This window comes from Sus scrofa, chromosome 14 (genome assembly GCF_000003025.6).
Source record: "Sus scrofa isolate TJ Tabasco breed Duroc chromosome 14, Sscrofa11.1, whole genome shotgun sequence".
In the NCBI taxonomy this organism is placed as follows: Eukaryota; Metazoa; Chordata; class Mammalia; order Artiodactyla; family Suidae; genus Sus; species Sus scrofa.
The window spans coordinates 86,767,721-86,785,734 of NC_010456.5; the positions used below are offsets into that span (position 1 = coordinate 86,767,721).

General features: G+C 38.4%; 1 protein-coding gene across 2 annotated transcripts in view; it reads right to left on the bottom strand.

Annotated features, from left to right (window-relative positions):
* GRID1 (glutamate ionotropic receptor delta type subunit 1) overlaps positions 1–18,014 on the bottom strand; it is a 687,194-nt gene that overhangs the window by 227,825 nt on the left and 441,355 nt on the right. For both annotated transcript variants that reach the window (XM_013983389.2, XM_021073750.1), the window contains exon 6: positions 1,301–1,471. In XM_013983389.2, coding sequence (XP_013838843.2) covers positions 1,301–1,471 — 171 coding nt within the window. The remainder of the gene's footprint in view (positions 1–1,300; positions 1,472–18,014) is intronic.

Genomic DNA, 18,014 nt, shown 5'->3' on the forward strand with positions numbered 1-18,014 from the left:
TCATCAAATATCTTCAACCCCTGACCCATATGCCCAGGGTCCTCAAGTCCATGGTCCTGCAGAGGCCTTTGTTCCACTCTCTTGGTCAGCTCTTCACTATCTTAGAAAGACACCAGATATAGTGATGGTTCCCTGGAGCAGTAGAAGGGGGAATCAGAGTTCCTCTAGCTAAAACCTCAGCGTCTTCTGTGATTCTTTATCAACCAAGAACGTATTTCTAGCATTTTCCATCTGTTGGATGTTTCTCCCCCCACCCCATGTAAGACTACGGAATGTATTTGATGCTTTGGCAAATCACACATGGACTCAGCCCACTCTAGAGATGTTAAGAACACCCCCTCCCCATACCATGTTATCCCTGATAAAATAATACCAAGATATCCTGGGGTGGGACTGATACCCAGGAGGCATCCTACCTCTACCGTACAGTCCTCATGCCTGGCTGGGTAAAGAAGGTGTAATTAGTTTTGAATGCTGAGTGGCAAAAACTTCTGAGCTGTTTTCACGAGCCCCATTGGGATAAACTTCCTTCTATTATGTGTCTCCCACCAAGTATCAAATGAAAGTTTTCTTGGGCGCCATATTTCTAGTGCAGATGGAGATATTGGGCTGCCAAAAGTCTGTCTCCACAGTGCTTCACTGTGACCCCCCCAAACATCCAGGGAGAAAACTACCTCTCACAGAAGGTGCACAGATCCACATCCTCCTCACATGCCCAAGAGGAACTAACCATGGCTGCACCTGCGTCAAGCAAGTGGTGGAATGCCTAACTGTAAACATTCTATATTTCCTATCTTAGAAGGAATGGACCGGGTGGGCAAGTGATAGTCCTACCCTTTTGCCCCTCCCTGATCAGCTGGGATTCCAGCAGTGTTCTGGATGACCCTAAGCCTCAACATTCAGAAGCAACTCCTACATGGAAGAACTTAAAACAGGTTCAAAATAATGACTCCCCACAGAAAAGCTCTGTCCTTAGTCCTGCCAGATGAAGTCATCCCTAAAAAATAGTCATCACAGAAGCCTAAGAGATAGGACTCTCCCTATCCCAAGTATGCAACTTTTAAATACAAAAGACACCCAGTGAGCTAATATGCCCTGTCTGCAGACAACAGCCATAATTGCCTGCTTATGTGCTTAGAGGCACTGCCCAGCTGACTGGTTTCAATTTCAGCAAATGACAGAGTTCTAGTAATTAAAGGTGGTGGGCAAGATTGCTCAGCCAGAGCTGAGGCACATCATGGCAGGCCAAGCGGACAGGTGAGACTCACTCCTAGAGGGAGATTGGGAGGCAAGCACTGACCTGCAGCATCTGGAGGTAGCCTTCCTGGGGATCGCAGAGCAGAGAGGAGATGCGGTGGTTGTTCCTCATGCATTTCTGGTTGTCCTTTGCAGATGGGAAGATCTGCCGGACCACGGTCATCCTGCCAAGGGCACTGTGGACCAGATCCAGGATCTCTGGGTCACTGATTTCCTGGGAAGATAACCAGAAATGCTTACCATGGACTCATAAACTCATGATTTCTGCAAAAGGCCTAATGGTAGTTGCCAAGGTCAACAGCCTACATAGCCAAAGCCAAAGGGGTTATGAGTTTGGGCCCAAGGTCAAAGAGTTCTTTAGTTGCTTTTTACAGATAATACTTGCTTATCCTAAAATGCCAACAGGACTATTTAACATCTCCCTTGAAAGACAGAAAAGGATATCTACAGCTAAATCACCAATACATTGGCCTCCATGGAGGCAATTCTAAAAGAACCAGTGCTGTCAAATGTCACAGTAGGCATTAGCTGGGATTAAAGGCTGAATTTCCCATTGGGAGTCATCCACCTGATTTAGAAAAGGAAAACCAGTTTTCTCTGACATAGGTGACCAAAATGCAATGAGTCTTCCCTAATTCTTTAATAGAATTTTTTTTTTTTTTTTTTTGGCTGCACCCACATTATGTGAAAGTTCCTGGGCCAGGGATCAAACCTGAGCTGCAGCAGTGCAAACACTGAAAGAATCCTTAACTGCTAGGACACCAGGGGACTTCCAAAAATTAGATTATTTTTTTAAAAGAAAATATGCACATACATTTTAAAAAATATATTCATTCATTCATCCACTCACTCATCGCACAAAATCTACCCAACATCTCCTATGTGGTTTGTTCTGTGTTAAGCACTGGGGACATAGCCATGAATGAGTCAGGTTTAATCCCATCTGGTGAAACTAAAGGTCATCATGGGATGAGATATGCTGAGTGATGTCATGCGGAAATCTAGATGCAAAGGAGACCCACTGCACTTCCATGTGAGACATTTGCTAAGCTCTTTACACACATTCCTTCATTTGGTATTCACAACAACCTAGGAAATCTATGAGGTAGATCCTATTATTATCGTATTTAAAATGAGCACTCATATGCATAGAAATAGCAAAGGAGCAAGCCACAGGTAGCTCTTTCCAGGATGAGGCTTCTCTGAGGAATTAGCACTGAGGCTGAACCTGAAGGATGAACTGGTTAAGCAAAGTGCTTGCAGGTAGCAAGGAGGTGGAGGTGCAGTGCAGAGCTGTCGGTGCTGCTGAAGGTGAGGGCAGCAGGTGGCACTCAGGGATACCTTCTTCTTGGTACAGGTATCAGGTTGCCCCTCCAACCTGGGGAGGGGCACGGCCACAGGCAGGAGGGAGGGGTGGTCAAAGATACCTGGAGTCTATGTCCAGGGACAGATGTGGGTGTGGGATTCCATAAACCCTGCTAAAACAGCCACACTGAAGACAATGAGAAGTCTTGAAAGAATTTAGGCACAAGCAAGCCACACAGACTTACATTTTTAAGAAATCTCTGCCTGCTGTATAGAGAGAGGATTAGAGAAGAACAAACCGTTTCTATGTCTGAAGTCAACACAGGAACAAAAATGGACACTCACCAAGGGTTTTTTTAGTGGTGGGAGAGAGTCAGGTTAAGTTCACTGACTCTAAAAAGTGACCCAATGGGTGTTGGTGGCAAGTCAAGGATTTCACTGTGAATAACTGTTTTAAAATTGGTCTTAAGTTTTCTTCCTTGGAGAGACAATCAGACAGTACAAATAGAGCTATTGAGATTGGAAATTAGTGATCAGGAGTTTCAAAATCACTTAAAGAATATAACATGTTTAAAGGTATAAGAGTAAACAAAGTATTTCAGGATCTGTCCAAGGTACTCGATGTGAGTGGGACGAAGAGCCAATTGTAACCATATGCTAGATCTGGGAGAAAGTAAGAAATTAAGAATTGCATCCTTTTAGAATGATCAACAGTTCCTAAGTGTGCAGAATTGCAATAATTTTAAAAGAATTAAAGTACTATTACATGTCATATCCAGGTTTAAACCACTTAAATTTTGTATTTCAGACAAAAGTCTGTTTAAGGGATGATGATCTTGTTGGATTGGGACCAACTGACAATGAGTGGTGAGGAAACTGCAAACTGTTCATATCTTAAGACCATCAAGAGAGTCAAGCCCAGAACCCATTTGGGCTTCAGGAACAAAGCAGAGAATGTAGCTGAACCTGGACATTTGTGCTCTGCTCTTAGCTGTCCTGCTAATGGACACCATGCCTCAGCATAGGATAGTAGGAGAGAGATATCACATGCTTATTTAATAGTAAGTTGTAGAACTATAAGAAAAAGCAATTAGTAGAGGAGTCAGCTTTACTTGGAGAAGGAATACAAAGAAATTTGTGGTGGTGGGAGAGAGTTACTTAGAAAAACCATGAGATCATGAAGAATGCAATTTGAATTATGCATAAAAACTATCAGAGTCAGCACATCTTGGAAAAGAAATGGCTATGTTATGTACCTTTTATTTTTCTCACTTTTTTTTGATGGCAGAGGCCACCATAGAAACTCTTTTATTAAACCTCTTCTCTCCTACACTTTTAACTTTCTGGAAAGAGAGTATTGTCATTGAATCCCACCCTCTGCCCCTGCCCCCCCCCCACTGAACCTCAAGAAGGACCCTGTAAACTGTAAAGCACCTGACTGATAGGGCACACAGTAACTTTCTGGTAGGTGTAACTCTCACCTTCCCTGGCAGCACCACATGGTGTGAGTGACTGAGCCAGGGGAGCCATGACCTAATCAAGGGGCTGAGTCCCTAAGCCAAGTAGCCCTGATCTCTAGATCATTCCTTTTCAATTCTGCCTACCAAGGACAGAGAAGAGAACTTTGCACAGCTCTCCCCAGCCCATTAGCTGCTCTAAGCCTTCCTCAGAGTAAGGATCTGCTGGATTTCTGCAGATCTCCTTTCTCCCAAGGCCCAGTTCTCACCCACTAACTCTGGGTCAAAGCACATATTCTTGTCTGCCAAAGCACTCCTACCCACCTCCCCACATTTCTGAACCTATACTTAGAGTCCAGCACAGAGATAGCTGCAATCAGATTCTAAGAATCCACAGAAGCAACTCCCATTTGGATTTCTTGGGTGTGATAAGAAGGGTCACCGCTTCTGCCAGAGATACAACCTTCCCTTTGGAGATTTCTAAGCCTGCTTCATCAGTCAGTTCCAGCAGCTCCATGCCAGATCCTTTCTTGTCCTGTTGGCCCCACTTGGTCCCTTCAGTACCACTGGGTTGCATACAGATATCTGCTCACACCCTGCTCACTGCTGTTAGGCACTGCCTCCAGGTTGCACACCAGGTCAGCCTCCAGGCCACTGTGAAGAGCCCTGACCTCTGAGCCTTCCTAATGGTGCAGAGGGAAATCCAAGCAGCCATTTTACACAACCCACTTGGAGAACAAACTTTCTCTTAGTCCCAATAGAGCATTCCTTCTGGACAGTGTTGCTGATGAGCAGAAGAAGCAAGACAAGGTGTACACACTGCATGACCACCACTGACCTCAACAAAGTCAGCCAGGAAGCAGCAACACAGTAACACATTATACCCAGATGCTCACTGAAGTGCTGAAGGGCATAGGTTCAAAATAGATTTTGCTTATTTTGTTACTTTTTAAGTTTGTCTTGTGAAATATCTCTTAATTCATAAACATTACAAAAAGTATGAATAATAAAATGATTTCAGTGTGCCTTCCAACAAGCTATAAAATATAACGTGCATCTTGGTTGAATGCCTTCTCTCCAAATGCTTACTGCTTCCTCCTCACCAGGAGCTGCCTTTGTCATGCTATAGCTTATGTATATAACCTAAATAATGTATATCTTATTCTTGTACATTTTGTTTAGCTTTGTGTAAGCTAAACAGTCTGCATGCCTCTTACAATTGTGTTTTAACACAGTGGTTCTCAAACCTTGTTGTGTATCAGGATCACCTGGGGAATTGACAAAATTACAAAGGTCCAGTCCTGTTCCATTTCAACAAGCAAGACTTCTGTGCTCTCCATTAGCTCTCCAGATAATTCCAATGCTCAGCAATGTCTAAAACTCACTGGGTTTAACGTTAAGTTTTTGTGATCTGTTCATAATGGATGCAGCTCTAGTTTATTCATTTTCACAACTGTACCTTACTGCATTGTATGCTTATGCCGCAATGTATTCTCCCTGTTGTGATTACCATTTGAATGTTTGGCTTGTTTGCTATTAGGAACAAGCCTTTCATATATTTTCCTTGGCTGTATGTCTTGGTGAAGTCCTTTAAGAATTTCTCTATATACCTAGAATTAGAATTCCTCCATAGAAATTCAATTTTACTAGGTAGTGTTCAAAATTACTGGGTAATACTATATTTCCAAAGTGCGTTATTTTATAAGTCATTTTTAAAAAGGAAGTTTTGGCTTAATTTATACCTTTTTATCAAAAAGAGTTGGTTTTCTATTTCATTAATTTCTACTCTTTATTATTTTTATTTTTCTATTTTCTTTGGATTTACTAAGTGCTTACTTGTCAAACTTTTTTTCATGTCATTAAGCTGATGACTCTTATACCTTTGGTCTCTCCTGATTAAGTATTTTATTTCTACATGCAAACACTGCTTTGTTTGTGTCCCACAGATTATCATACATACTAATTGTATCATTATTTCTAAAAAATCCATCTTGATTTATTTTTGACCCAGGAGTAATTTATTAGGGATTTTTTTCAAAATTTTACAAATATCGGGGAGTTTTTTTGTTTTTGTTTTTGTTTTTTAGTATTCTGCATATTGATTTCTAACTTAAATTCACTGTAACCCTAGAATGTGGACTGTGGTGATAAAACTTACTGAGCTTCACAACGTGACTTATCATATGATCACTTTACATGGATATTTCATGCATTTTTCACCGTACAACTGTTTTTTATTTCAGTGGTATATTTTTAGGTCTATTAGATCAAGAGTTTTTCTATTTCTCCTGGTATTAAGTCTATATTTAAAAAAAACATATTTTGAACCTCTAATTAGTTACATACAAGTTTGAAGCTTGCTCAACTGAACCTTTTATCATCATTTGGATAACCTTTTTATCTCCAGCAATGTATCTTGCCTTATAGTCTACTGACATTAATTTATCTACACCAGTTTTACTTTGGTTAATATCTGCCTGTCCTGTTTCCATTTCTTTGCTATCAATATTTCTCTGTCTCACATTTTATTTGGGACTCCTGTAAGCAAAATATACCTGACTTGTTATATCTATCTTTGTCATTTTAATAGAAATATGTATTTATATTGGCCTATGATTTTATATATATATATATATATATCTGGATTGATCTCATATTATTTATATGACCTATCTTACTGTTTATTTTTTCTTCCTTCCTTTTAGCTTCCTCTTGGAATGATTTTTTTCCTATTTTCATCTTCTTAATCTCTTTTAGAAGTTAAATTCTCTATTTTTCATTCATTGTTTAGAGTAGATATTTTAATATACATAAAAATGTAAAATTAATCAACATTTTTTTTACTCTCTTCTTCAATCCTTATCTCTAATCACCATCGTTTCAACTAATGTGATAATGATGTCTAATATTTTAATTCTTTCTTTTTGTTTTCCTATTACACATAAATTCCACTGTTTTATACAGTTAATATTTATCTGTCTAACCAATATCTATCAATGTATTTATTAAACATTCCTCTCTGGACCTCAAATCTTACATCTGAGATTATTTTTCTCCCCCTGAAATATATTTCAGAATTTTCTTTAATGTGAGCTTGTTGGTGATAAATTTAGTTTTTTTTTTTTTATGATTTTTATTTTTTCCATTACAGTTGATTTATAGTGTTCTGTGTTTATTGGAAACTGTATTTTGATCTCATTCTTGAAATAGAAAATTCCAAGCTGACCACTAATTTCTCTTAGAACAGAGAAGATAACATTACACGACATTTTGGCTTCAATTTTTGTCCAGTGTATTCATTTCCTGTGGTTCAAATAAAAGATTATCATAATCTTAGTGGCTTGGGGACAACAGAATTTATTTTGTCACAGTTCTGCAGGCCAGAAGTCCAAAATCGGTCTCTCTGGGCTGGCATCAGAATATAGGCAGGGATGTACCCCTTCCTAAGGCTCCAGAAGAGAATCTGTTCCTTGCTCTTACAGTTGCTGGTGGCTGCCAGCATTTCTTGGCTTACAGCCACATCACTCTAATCTCTTCCTCCACAGTTACAATGACTTCTCTTCTGTACAGTTAAATCTCCCTTTTCCTCGCTCTTATAAAAACATGTTGGGTTGCATTTAGGGTCCATCTGGATAATCCGAGATCATCTCCCCATTTCAAAATTGTTAACTTAATCACATTGCAAAATCTCATCTGCCATATAAAGTCACACCCACAGTTTCCAGGAATTAGGCCCTTTATGTCTTTGTGGGCCATTATTTGGCCTATGATCTCCAGATATTAGGAATCAGTTAACTGTCATTCCTTTGAAAATGACCTTCATTTTCTCTCTGGATGCTCTTCAGATTTTTCTTGTTCTCTGTTATTCTGCAGTACCACCATGAGGTATGCAGGTGTGAACTTTTTTTAAAAATTCTGTTCCTGATTCTTGGGCTTCCCAAACCTGGGGTTTAGTTTCTTCAATAATTCTAGAGATTTCTAAACTGTAATATCTTTTAATATTATTTTCCCCTGTTATCTTTTTAAAAAATCAACAGTATATTAGATCTTATTCTATCTTCCATGTTTCTTAACCTCTCTTTCATATTTTCCATCTTTTGTTTCTCTGGACTATATCCTAAATAATCTCTTCATATTTTCCAGTTCACTAATTCTTTCTATATATGCGCCCATTTTGCCATTTATTTTTAGCTTCAAGTATTAGGTTTTTAATTTCCTGAAACTGTTTTTTTCTTTCTTAATTCTGCTTCTTTTAAAATGTATTTTATTCCTTGCTCATATTTTCCCAATATCTCTTTATTTTTGAAACATATCTAAGCAAACTGATTTAATATTTTATGTCAAATAATTCTAATATCTAAAGTCACTTCAGATCTGATAAAGCTGTCCCTTTTTTTCTGGATTTCACTCATGATAGCTTGTTTTTTCCCCTCCCTCCCTCCCCGCTTCCTTCCTTCCTGCCTTCCTCTTTTTTTTTGTTTCTTCTCCTTTCTTTCTTTCATACATGCAGTCTTACCCTCCTAGAACCTCCTTATGAATTCTTTGAAGTCTGACTGGAGTTGGCATTACTTTGGAGAATATTTATGCTTTCTTCTACCACTCCTAATCTACCACCTCATAATTTAACATTAAATTTTCTTTTGTGCTTTGTTAGGCACCCTAGGTGGTGTGACTTGGGTTACAAGTCCACATGAAAGTTTATCACTTTTCAAAAAAGATCCCTCCTTCTCAAAACTCTTAAGTCAAGATAGGAAATTTCCCTTGCTCTTCCCTTCTGCACAGCAGGTCCATTTGTCATCAATCCTTACACTGAGAATCTAAGTTTCCAACTTTATGTGGAAATCCCTCATTCGATTGGTCCTTACACTGGATCTCATGGGTTCTAGGTCCCACACAGCCAGAAGAACAAAAGCTCAAAGTCCCCACAATTTGACCAATTAAGGCAAAACCTAATCTGAAACTCCACTATTTCCCAGAGTTTCCATTTTCATTTCACATTTTGCTCTATGGACATTACTCTTGCCTGTTTGGTGATCTATTTTTAAATATTTTAAAAATACATCGCATCTGCTTTTTAGTTCTTTTCTGTTCGGGAGTGTGATTCAAGCTAATTATTCTTCTATAAAGACATACTACTTGAACTTGTATATAGAATGGTAATTCTTTAAGGCATGACACTGACCTTTTCCTGGACACATAGCCAGCTTCCAAATTCCTTCCTATATGTCTTGGCTGTGTGATTGACTAAACTTCAGTTCTTATGCTTCAATTGGTATTTGCTTCATTTGACCACCTTTTCCTAAGTTCACGGTCATTCGTGTTAGGAAAAGGGCTATTTCTGAAGGGCCAAGAGAAGCATATCCAACCTTTTCCATTTGGTTGAATGCCAATTGCATTCTTAAATCATCTCACTGTTACAGATGGAAAAAGGTAAATATCCTCCAGGTTCCACCTTATATTTTTCTCTTGCTCCAGAATACCACCCCCTGCTGAATTTCCCCATTACTGTCCTCTCCTGGAATCTAGGTTCCACTATAAATCCTTTCATCAATTCTGTTCACTCAAGACATGATCTTTGTGAGAGGCGATGGTAACTTGAACTGAGTGGTTGCAAATGGATCATCTTCAGAGATGATGAAATGTAGAAAATGGAGCACATATCAGATATGGAATTAGAATCGAGTGATAGAAAACTATTACTGGATCTATCTTCTTTTTTAATGGAAGAAGTGTATGAAGTTTGATAACAAAAATATTGTAAAAACTAAAACAAGTAGAGAAGAAAACAGGGATGAAGTTCCCAATAACATTACATCCTCCTGGCCAGTCTTCGGGAGGAAAAAAAGCCTCATGTCTTAACAGCACATCTAAAGAAAGATCTCTATGAAAAGAATAAAATAGGAGATTTTCTTCATGCACTAAATAATAAAAATATTCACTGTCTCTAATTCTGTCCTGAGAATACATACTGAAGCTTAGACAATCTTTATTTTAGGTCAAATAAATTATTCAGAAACCTTTACAAATCTCCACTTACAAAGAGTTAAAACTAAAGAAAAGTTGGAAGAACCCTAAAGAAAATTCAATCTTCACATCCTCCTGGATGGGACATACTTAATGATCAAAAGCAAAATTGCCCTTTTTATAGAGCACGGAAAGCAAAAGAATGGGATCTGATTGCCTCCATTTAGAGGCAACTTGTGTCTCCAGCCAGGCTGACTGGGGGAGGGGTGGGCACACCCTTCCCCAAAATGTAAAGTAGACAAGTATGTGCACATTTTCCTGTGGATAAAAGCCCATAAATTTCCAAAGAAGACTTTCAGTCCGAAAGGGAGATGGGCAACTGACATGGAAGCTAGTAATGTTTTTTAAAGTCCTCCCTGCTGTTAACTATGAGAAGAATAAAAACGATAATGAAAACATCAACAGAATAATTTGGAGACACAGGAGTTTCAGTGTCTGTCGGATTTAGCTCTTTCTTCCTCACTTCATTAAGACCTCTAATGTAAATCAACAACAACAGCAGCAACTAAAATAGAATTAAAGAAGTAAAGGAATTTATACAGCGAGCCTCTCTGCAGCTATAAAATGAATACATGAATCTGAATAACATACAGAATTGTGTTATTACCTCTATAGATGTAGATAAGAGACTTAAGGAAAACAGAAAAGAAAGGAAAACAATGAAAAGCAAGTTACAGAAAGCTATATTGAAGAGCAAAAATATGGAAATAGTATAATAAAAACACAATTGTGAAGGACACATACTGACTTCAGGAGAGTGGTTGCCACTGGGGAACAAACAGATTCACTGCCCATCTGACAATCTTGTCCCTATTCTGCGCTGGCTCAGCCCCCACATGAACAGGGGCTCTTCCTCTCATCTCGAGATTCAAGGTGGTGGGAGGTAATCCCCATGCCCAGAAACAGAGGTACTTCTGGCCTGGTCTGGGTCAACCTCGGTGGTCCTGCATTTTAGACAAGTTCTAAGGAGGGCACGTGACTTCATAGCTGAGATGTGAGGGGGAGGGGTTTTCCTTAAGGGATTCTAAGAAGGTTTGCTCAGTCCTAAGAAGACCAAGAAGAGACAGCACCTTTCTGTCTCTGGACATTTAGAATCATGGGGAAATTCCACAAGAGAGCAGTTTTCACTGAGGACAACACCAGCCATGGGTCCTGAGGGTGCTATGTAGCCTCTGAATGACCTGCCTTGCACACTTATGACTAATCTCTGAGCCTTCTCTAAGGTGAGATAATAAAATCTGGGTCCGCTGATGGAAATTAGACTTGGATTTTTCTGTCATTTCTAGATACAGAATTTAATGGCATCAGTCAGTGGGTACAGAACAGACTCCAAATACATGTGAAATGGTCAAATTCCTAAAAATTGAGATCTCAAAGATGGCAAAATATGAATGCTAGATATGTAAATGCCTGTTATGTCATGGTCTGTATCTTTTGAACTTCTTAGAAATATTTTGTTTAAAACAGAGAGAATCACTACAGACATCTCACTTTGAGTCTGAGTAGCAAAGAGGATACATTTTTATAATGAAGAGAAATATTCAAAATAGCAATTAAAGTGATAAGGATCTCCTTTTTCTAAATATACATTTTGGCAAATGAGATGAAAAAACTCATACACAAATAAGTTTTTGTCTGATCTTTAAGACTTCAATAAAATTTCTGAACCTTCTGATTTCAGGGAAACTATTATTAAATATTTATTTAGAGCTCTAAACTTATAGAGGGCCAGGCAATCACATTATTAGTTATTTCCTTTTATTCCTTAGAAAGACCTAGATCTATCAAACATCTGTGTGATACCAGCATTATTCCACTTCTGGAAAAATAATAATGTTTTATTTTCTGCCTAAAAAAAAAGATGGTGTCCATAATTTAAAGTTGATGATAGTAGGGAAACTTTTCAGACAAGGCTGGCTTGAGAGAAGCTGAGAAAATAGAAGGAGGATTCAATAAAACTGTAATGAAAGAAATTACTCCCACCAAAGTCAACAAGCTTTTCAGAATGCCTGCTGAATTGAGGTCCCCATGGAGCACTTAGGGCAAGACAAGCTAGGGCTCCAAGGAGACAGACATCCCGGTAAGGAAGAAAGGGTGGGAGGAAGCTGCCAAAGCTTGTTCTGATTCCATTTCCAGGACTGAGGAGGACAGAAGGAGGGCACCTGCTGAGAGGATGTTCTGACCAGAGATACACCCTGTCTCATTAGCGGTCTCCTAAAAACCCATGGCATATGTGTGAATCTGTTTTACACTGAGTATAGAAAATTGCCATAGAGAAAGCCCTTTGCTCCCCAAAGTGTGGCCCACAGGCCCAAACCATCAGCATCACCGCCAGCTTGTTAGAAACGCAGACTCTCAGTTCCCACCCAGGCCTATCTAAACAGAATCTGCATTTTGACACCACCATTATGTTTGAGAAGCACTAGTCTAAGATATCATACAGTGAGATGAAGGTCTGGAATGAGAATGGGTCTGGAATGAGAATGGGTTTACGATCCATTTTTGATTTCTCCACTTCCTGGGTTGGTAACTTGGATAAGGCACTTAATTTCTTTGAGTGTCCTCTATAAATGGGATAATAGTACTTTCCAGGGTTCTTGACTAAATTCAGTGTATTTATCTCAATGGGATCCAATATATTTAACACAAAGCTTTGTGGCAAGTACCCCTTACCCTTCTAACTCAAAAATGAAAGTTCTTTCTATAACCTTAGAATGCCAGCAAAAGACTGCCTTAGCCTGGCCTCCAGGCAAATCAGAGCATCCCTTTTCCTGCCCTTCCTCTCACCCCAGGAAAGCTTGCTCCTGCAGCATCCTCCACACCCCTAAGGCAACCATAGCTGACCACCTCAATTTGCTTTCAGCTCTTTCCTGCTCCTTATCTCCAAGAGACCCCAGTCAACACTGGACTCCCTGCTAAGACATCACATCAGGACTCAATCATTCTAGCATTAAAGAAAATGGCCCCTGGGTTGAAAATTGGTTCAGCTACTTTAATTTTTAATAAATGACACAAATGGTTTCTGCTCACAGAAAGCCCACACTTTGCCTGCTCCTTTATACTCAGGGTGCCCAGGGTACAGGTGGCAGAGCTCTCCCCCATCCCACCTCCTCCATCACAGCCCATTCCCATGAATGGTCCAGTCAGACCAGCCAGAAATAAGCAGCTGAACTTGTTCTCTAAAGACCTGCAGCTGTCTATGGCCAGAGGGCTAGAAGGATGTCCCCTCAGGCTTTCTGTGTAGTTCTGGGAAACCCTCCCTGGGCCTGCTGGTTTACCAAGAGAATCTTCTGTCTTGCCTGGAGAAGGCTAAATTTCCCCCAGAGCTGTGCATTTTTAGTGGTTCTTTGATTCCATTTCATTTGAGTTTTTATTTCATCACATTTTATTCTATTATATTTGGCCAAGAGTACAAGGTGGATGTCTGCCCTCCAATGAGCCAGACACACATGTTCCTAGCATCTACTGGGGAAGGTTTCTAAAGCTCCTCTGATTGGCTGGTATTTATGGATTATAGATAGGCTTGAGCAGGCTGTTGGTGCGATTCCTCCATCCTTTCACTCCTCTTCTTTCTTTCTTGTCCCTTGACTTTCACTTTCTCCTTCCCCATCCCCACTACCTCCTTTGTCTCTCACTGTTCCCTTCTCTCCTCTTTGTCCTTCCCCCTCTTTCCCCTCCTTCTTCTTCAGCTTTCCTGCTTCCACTCACCTTGCAAGTTCTGAATTCTTACAATTCCACATTATCCATTTCTACTCATACCATTTTCTTTAATTCCAGTGGACTTAGAACATCTAAGGGAGATCAGAACAATTCCCAGAAGTCATTCAGCATTTGCTAATCCTACCCTCTCTTCTTCAGATGTGATATTCCTGAAATATGCTCTAAGTTGGACTTGAAATGTATACTTCTGCAGGTCCGGACCTGGCCCTTAAAAGCACTAAAATAACAGCAGGGACAGGCTAAAAATAGCTTGCTCTACCATTTGGAGGGCAGGGCAATTCAGAGTTTGCACAGTTCAACAACTTGGGGCAGAGTCTGAGTAGAAATTCTCTAGGTAACAGGACCTTGCAGTCTCAAGCAGAAAAGTGTGATCCTTCATGTAACCCTACACCCCCAGTAGAGCAGCACAGAATTCACCTGGAAAGGGGGTCTTGAGAGCTACATAGGAAACTCCATTTATTGTATATCCACACCTCTGACTCAGATCTGGGGTACTAAGAATTCTCAGTGTTTCCTGCACTGAAGGAGGTTGTATGTGTTAATCTGCATCTATGCTGAAGTTGGAACCAGAACTAGTTTCTCCAGGACAGGGCTTAAGTCTCTCATATTCTGCTGCCTTCCTAGTGCTGAGCACCAGGCCTGGCAAATACTTATGAAGGAAGGAAGGAAAGGAAGGAGGAAGAGAGAGAAGAAGAGAAGGAGGGAGGAAAAGAAAGGGAAGGATGGAAGGAATTCTGTAGAATCCCACATACACATAAAAGGTGAACCTCAAAATTTTAACTTTTAAAGCTCTGACCTAATGAACTATCTCCAAAACACAAAGCCAATGCTTTTTATTCTGTTGTTAAAGTTTTAAAAGCTGGTTGGGCTTCAATTTGCAGCTTACTCCCCAGGCAGATATTCAAAAAGAAAAAATAAATATAATAGCAGCTGATCCTTCACAGTGCTCATTTGCTTGCTTGCTACAAGCCACTTTAATTATTTTGTTTGCAATACCTATTTGTTCATCTCAGGAGAATATTTAAATCTGCTTTTTATTTGTTCACAACTATCCCTACCACTAGGAAAATGAGACCTTATGTTTCACATTAACACCTAATTTTTTTATCCCCAAGGAGCTAACAGAAAGTTATAGTTTTTAATTGCATTTATAATTAAAAATCCAGAAATATTACCATAAACAAATTTCAAAGATGATTTGAAAATAAAACTGCATGGCCCAGAGCCTTGGAATGAATGGTTCTAAAGTTTATAGGCCTGAGCTTAACATTTCAAAGCCCTCGCATCAAAACTGGATCCAACTGTGTAGACCCAAGTGTAAAGATCTGAGAATATAAATTCAGAAGACTAGAGTTATACAGTAAAATTGGTAAGTGTGTAGAGGCTGACCATGATGGATTAAGAGGAGCTTGATTTAGCTCTCACCTTAATAGCTAAGAAACAATATATATGAAACACCAATTCTCAGAAGTGGAACAACAGACATAGCTGAAAAGTGATACTCAAGAAAAAAGAAATAAATGAGGTGATCCTTAGTTTATTGCTCAGACAGACTTTCAGGTTGCAGCAGAGGAAGGGGAAATGTAGGCAGAACCTGATATTCCCCATGAATCTAAAAGGGAGTTTAGGGTCTGAGGAGGCCAAGGAAGAGAAGAGAGAGCTACACGGGGAAAAAAGCCCTCTGGAAATGTGCAGAAAGTTCCCTTTGAGTCTCTAGCAGAGTATTGATTAGCATATGTATGTGATAAAACTGCCAGAAAAAAAAGGGACCATCTGAAAGGATCAAGTTTAACAAGTCTCAAAAATAGGTCAAATTGGCAACAGACTAAGGACTGTTTTTTACCTGCTTAACAAAACCTCAAAGCAAGTTTTGAAAAGTCAAAATCTTCCAAAGTAACTTAACTGAGTCCCAGTGGGGACAAATTATTTAAAGGAATGAAAAGGATTCAAGCACTTAACCATGTAAAATTTATAATGTCTGGCATCTAATCAAAAATTACTAGGCATGCAAAGAAACAGGAAAATGCAAACCATAATGAGGAAAAAATCAATCAATATAAATAGGCCCAGAAATAATACAGATGGTAGAATTAGTACAACAGGACATTAAAAAAAGATATTGTAAATATTATAAACAAACACCATATGCTCAAGAAGATAGAGGAGAGTTTGTGCATGATAGGGAGAAAAGTAAAAGACACAAAATGAATTTATACAAATAAAAATGCATCATCTAAGATGAAAAGTACTCTGGATGAAATTAGGAAATTAGACACTGTAGAAGAAAAATAAATAAACTTGAAAGTGTGGAAACAAAACATCTCCAAAATGAATCATGGGGGTGGGGGGAAGACTGGAAAAAGTCAATGAAGTATTAATAATGAGCAGTGAAATAACTTCAAGTAACCTAATATACATGCCATTTAAGTACATGAAGGATAAGAGAGAAATGGCAGGGGAGTGCTTCAGAAAAAAAAAAAAGAAATAATTCAAAATATGTTTTGAATTAAAATATGTTTAAAGAAGATATGATATCAATTCTATACAAACCCTTTCAAAAAACTGAAGATAAGTAAACACATTCTAACTTATTCCAGGAGGCCAGTATTATCCTGATAACAGAACCAGACAAAGGATTTACAAGATAAGAAAACCATAGACAAACGTCTCTTGTAAACATAGATACGAAACTTCTTTAAAATATCTTAGCTAATACTTTAGCTAAGTTTAAATCCAACAATTCAAAAAGGTACAAAAACTTCCTGATCAGGTGAGCTTTATCACAGGACTGTGGTGTTGGCTTCACATTCAAAAATGAATTAACTTAGCTGTCCATATTCACAGAAATTAAAAAAAGAAAAAGTAAAGTAAAAGCAGGTGATTATCTCAACAGATTCATAAAAATCATTTGACAAAATCCAACTTCCAATTATGTTAAAGATCTTCAGAAATAAAAGAAAACTTCTGACCAAGGGCATCTATGATCAACATGCATCTAACATCATAATTCTTGGTGAAAAGCTGAATACTTTCCCCAAGGTCAGGAAAAAGACAAAGATAGTCACTCTTATTACTTCTTTGCAACATGTGCCAGAGGTTCTAGCCAGTGTAATAGGGCAAGAAAAAGAAACAAAAGAGATTTAGATTGGAAAGGAAGAAGTATAACCTATCTCTATACACAGATGGCACAATTGTCTATATAGAAAATCCCAGGAAATCTACAAAAGAAAGCCAATAAAACTAAGTGACATAGCAAGGTTGTGTGTATACAAGGTTAATATTCAGGAATCAACTGTATTTTTACATGGCAGCAACCAACAACTGGAAATTTAAACTGAAAAAGAAAAATCATCTACAATTACATAAAAATTTTGATTTGATGTGTGAGAATGAATTTAACAAGATTTTGTATTTAACACTTCAAAATATTGCTAAAAATAATTAAGAAGGACATAATAAATTTTAAAAACATACCTTGTTCATGGATCAGAAGACAACACTATGAAGACCTTAATTCTCCCTTGAATTATATGTAGATTCAATACAATTGGAATTAAAATCTTACTAAGTCTTTTTCTAGAAACTGACAAGTTAATTATAAAATGTATGTGGAAATGCAGGGTCAGAACCAGGGTGAGACTTGAGAAGGAATTCCTTCTTAAATTTTTTGTTTCATTTGCCTCACTCTAGTCCCAGCCCTTTGAAAATGTGAAGGGCCTTAGAAGAGTGGACGAACATTTTTCAAAAACAAAAAGGTGGAGAACTTATTCCACTTGATTTCAAGATGAACTATAAAGCCTCACTTATAAAGACAGTGTGTCACTGGTGCGAAAATAAACATATAGACCAATGGAACAGAATGAAGAGTCCAGGAATAGATCCAAATACTGAAAACCAATGTATTTTCAGCAAGTGATTCAAAGGGGAAAGGATACTATTTTCAACAAAAGGTACTGACACAATTAAATATCCATGTGCAAAAATAAAATAACTCACACCGTATCCTAAAATTAACCATCAATATACACAATGGTATGAATGAATTTCAAAGTCACTATATGTGAAATAACCTGGATAAAAAAGAATATGTACCCTATAAACCCATTGTTACAAATTCTAAAAAAAATAAGCTATAGTGACATAAAACAGATTAGAGGTTGCCTGGGATTGAGTGGAAGGAGAAATGTATTACCTGGGGAAATAAACTTTCGTGAGTAATTATAAACATGCATTATAATGATTGTGGTGATA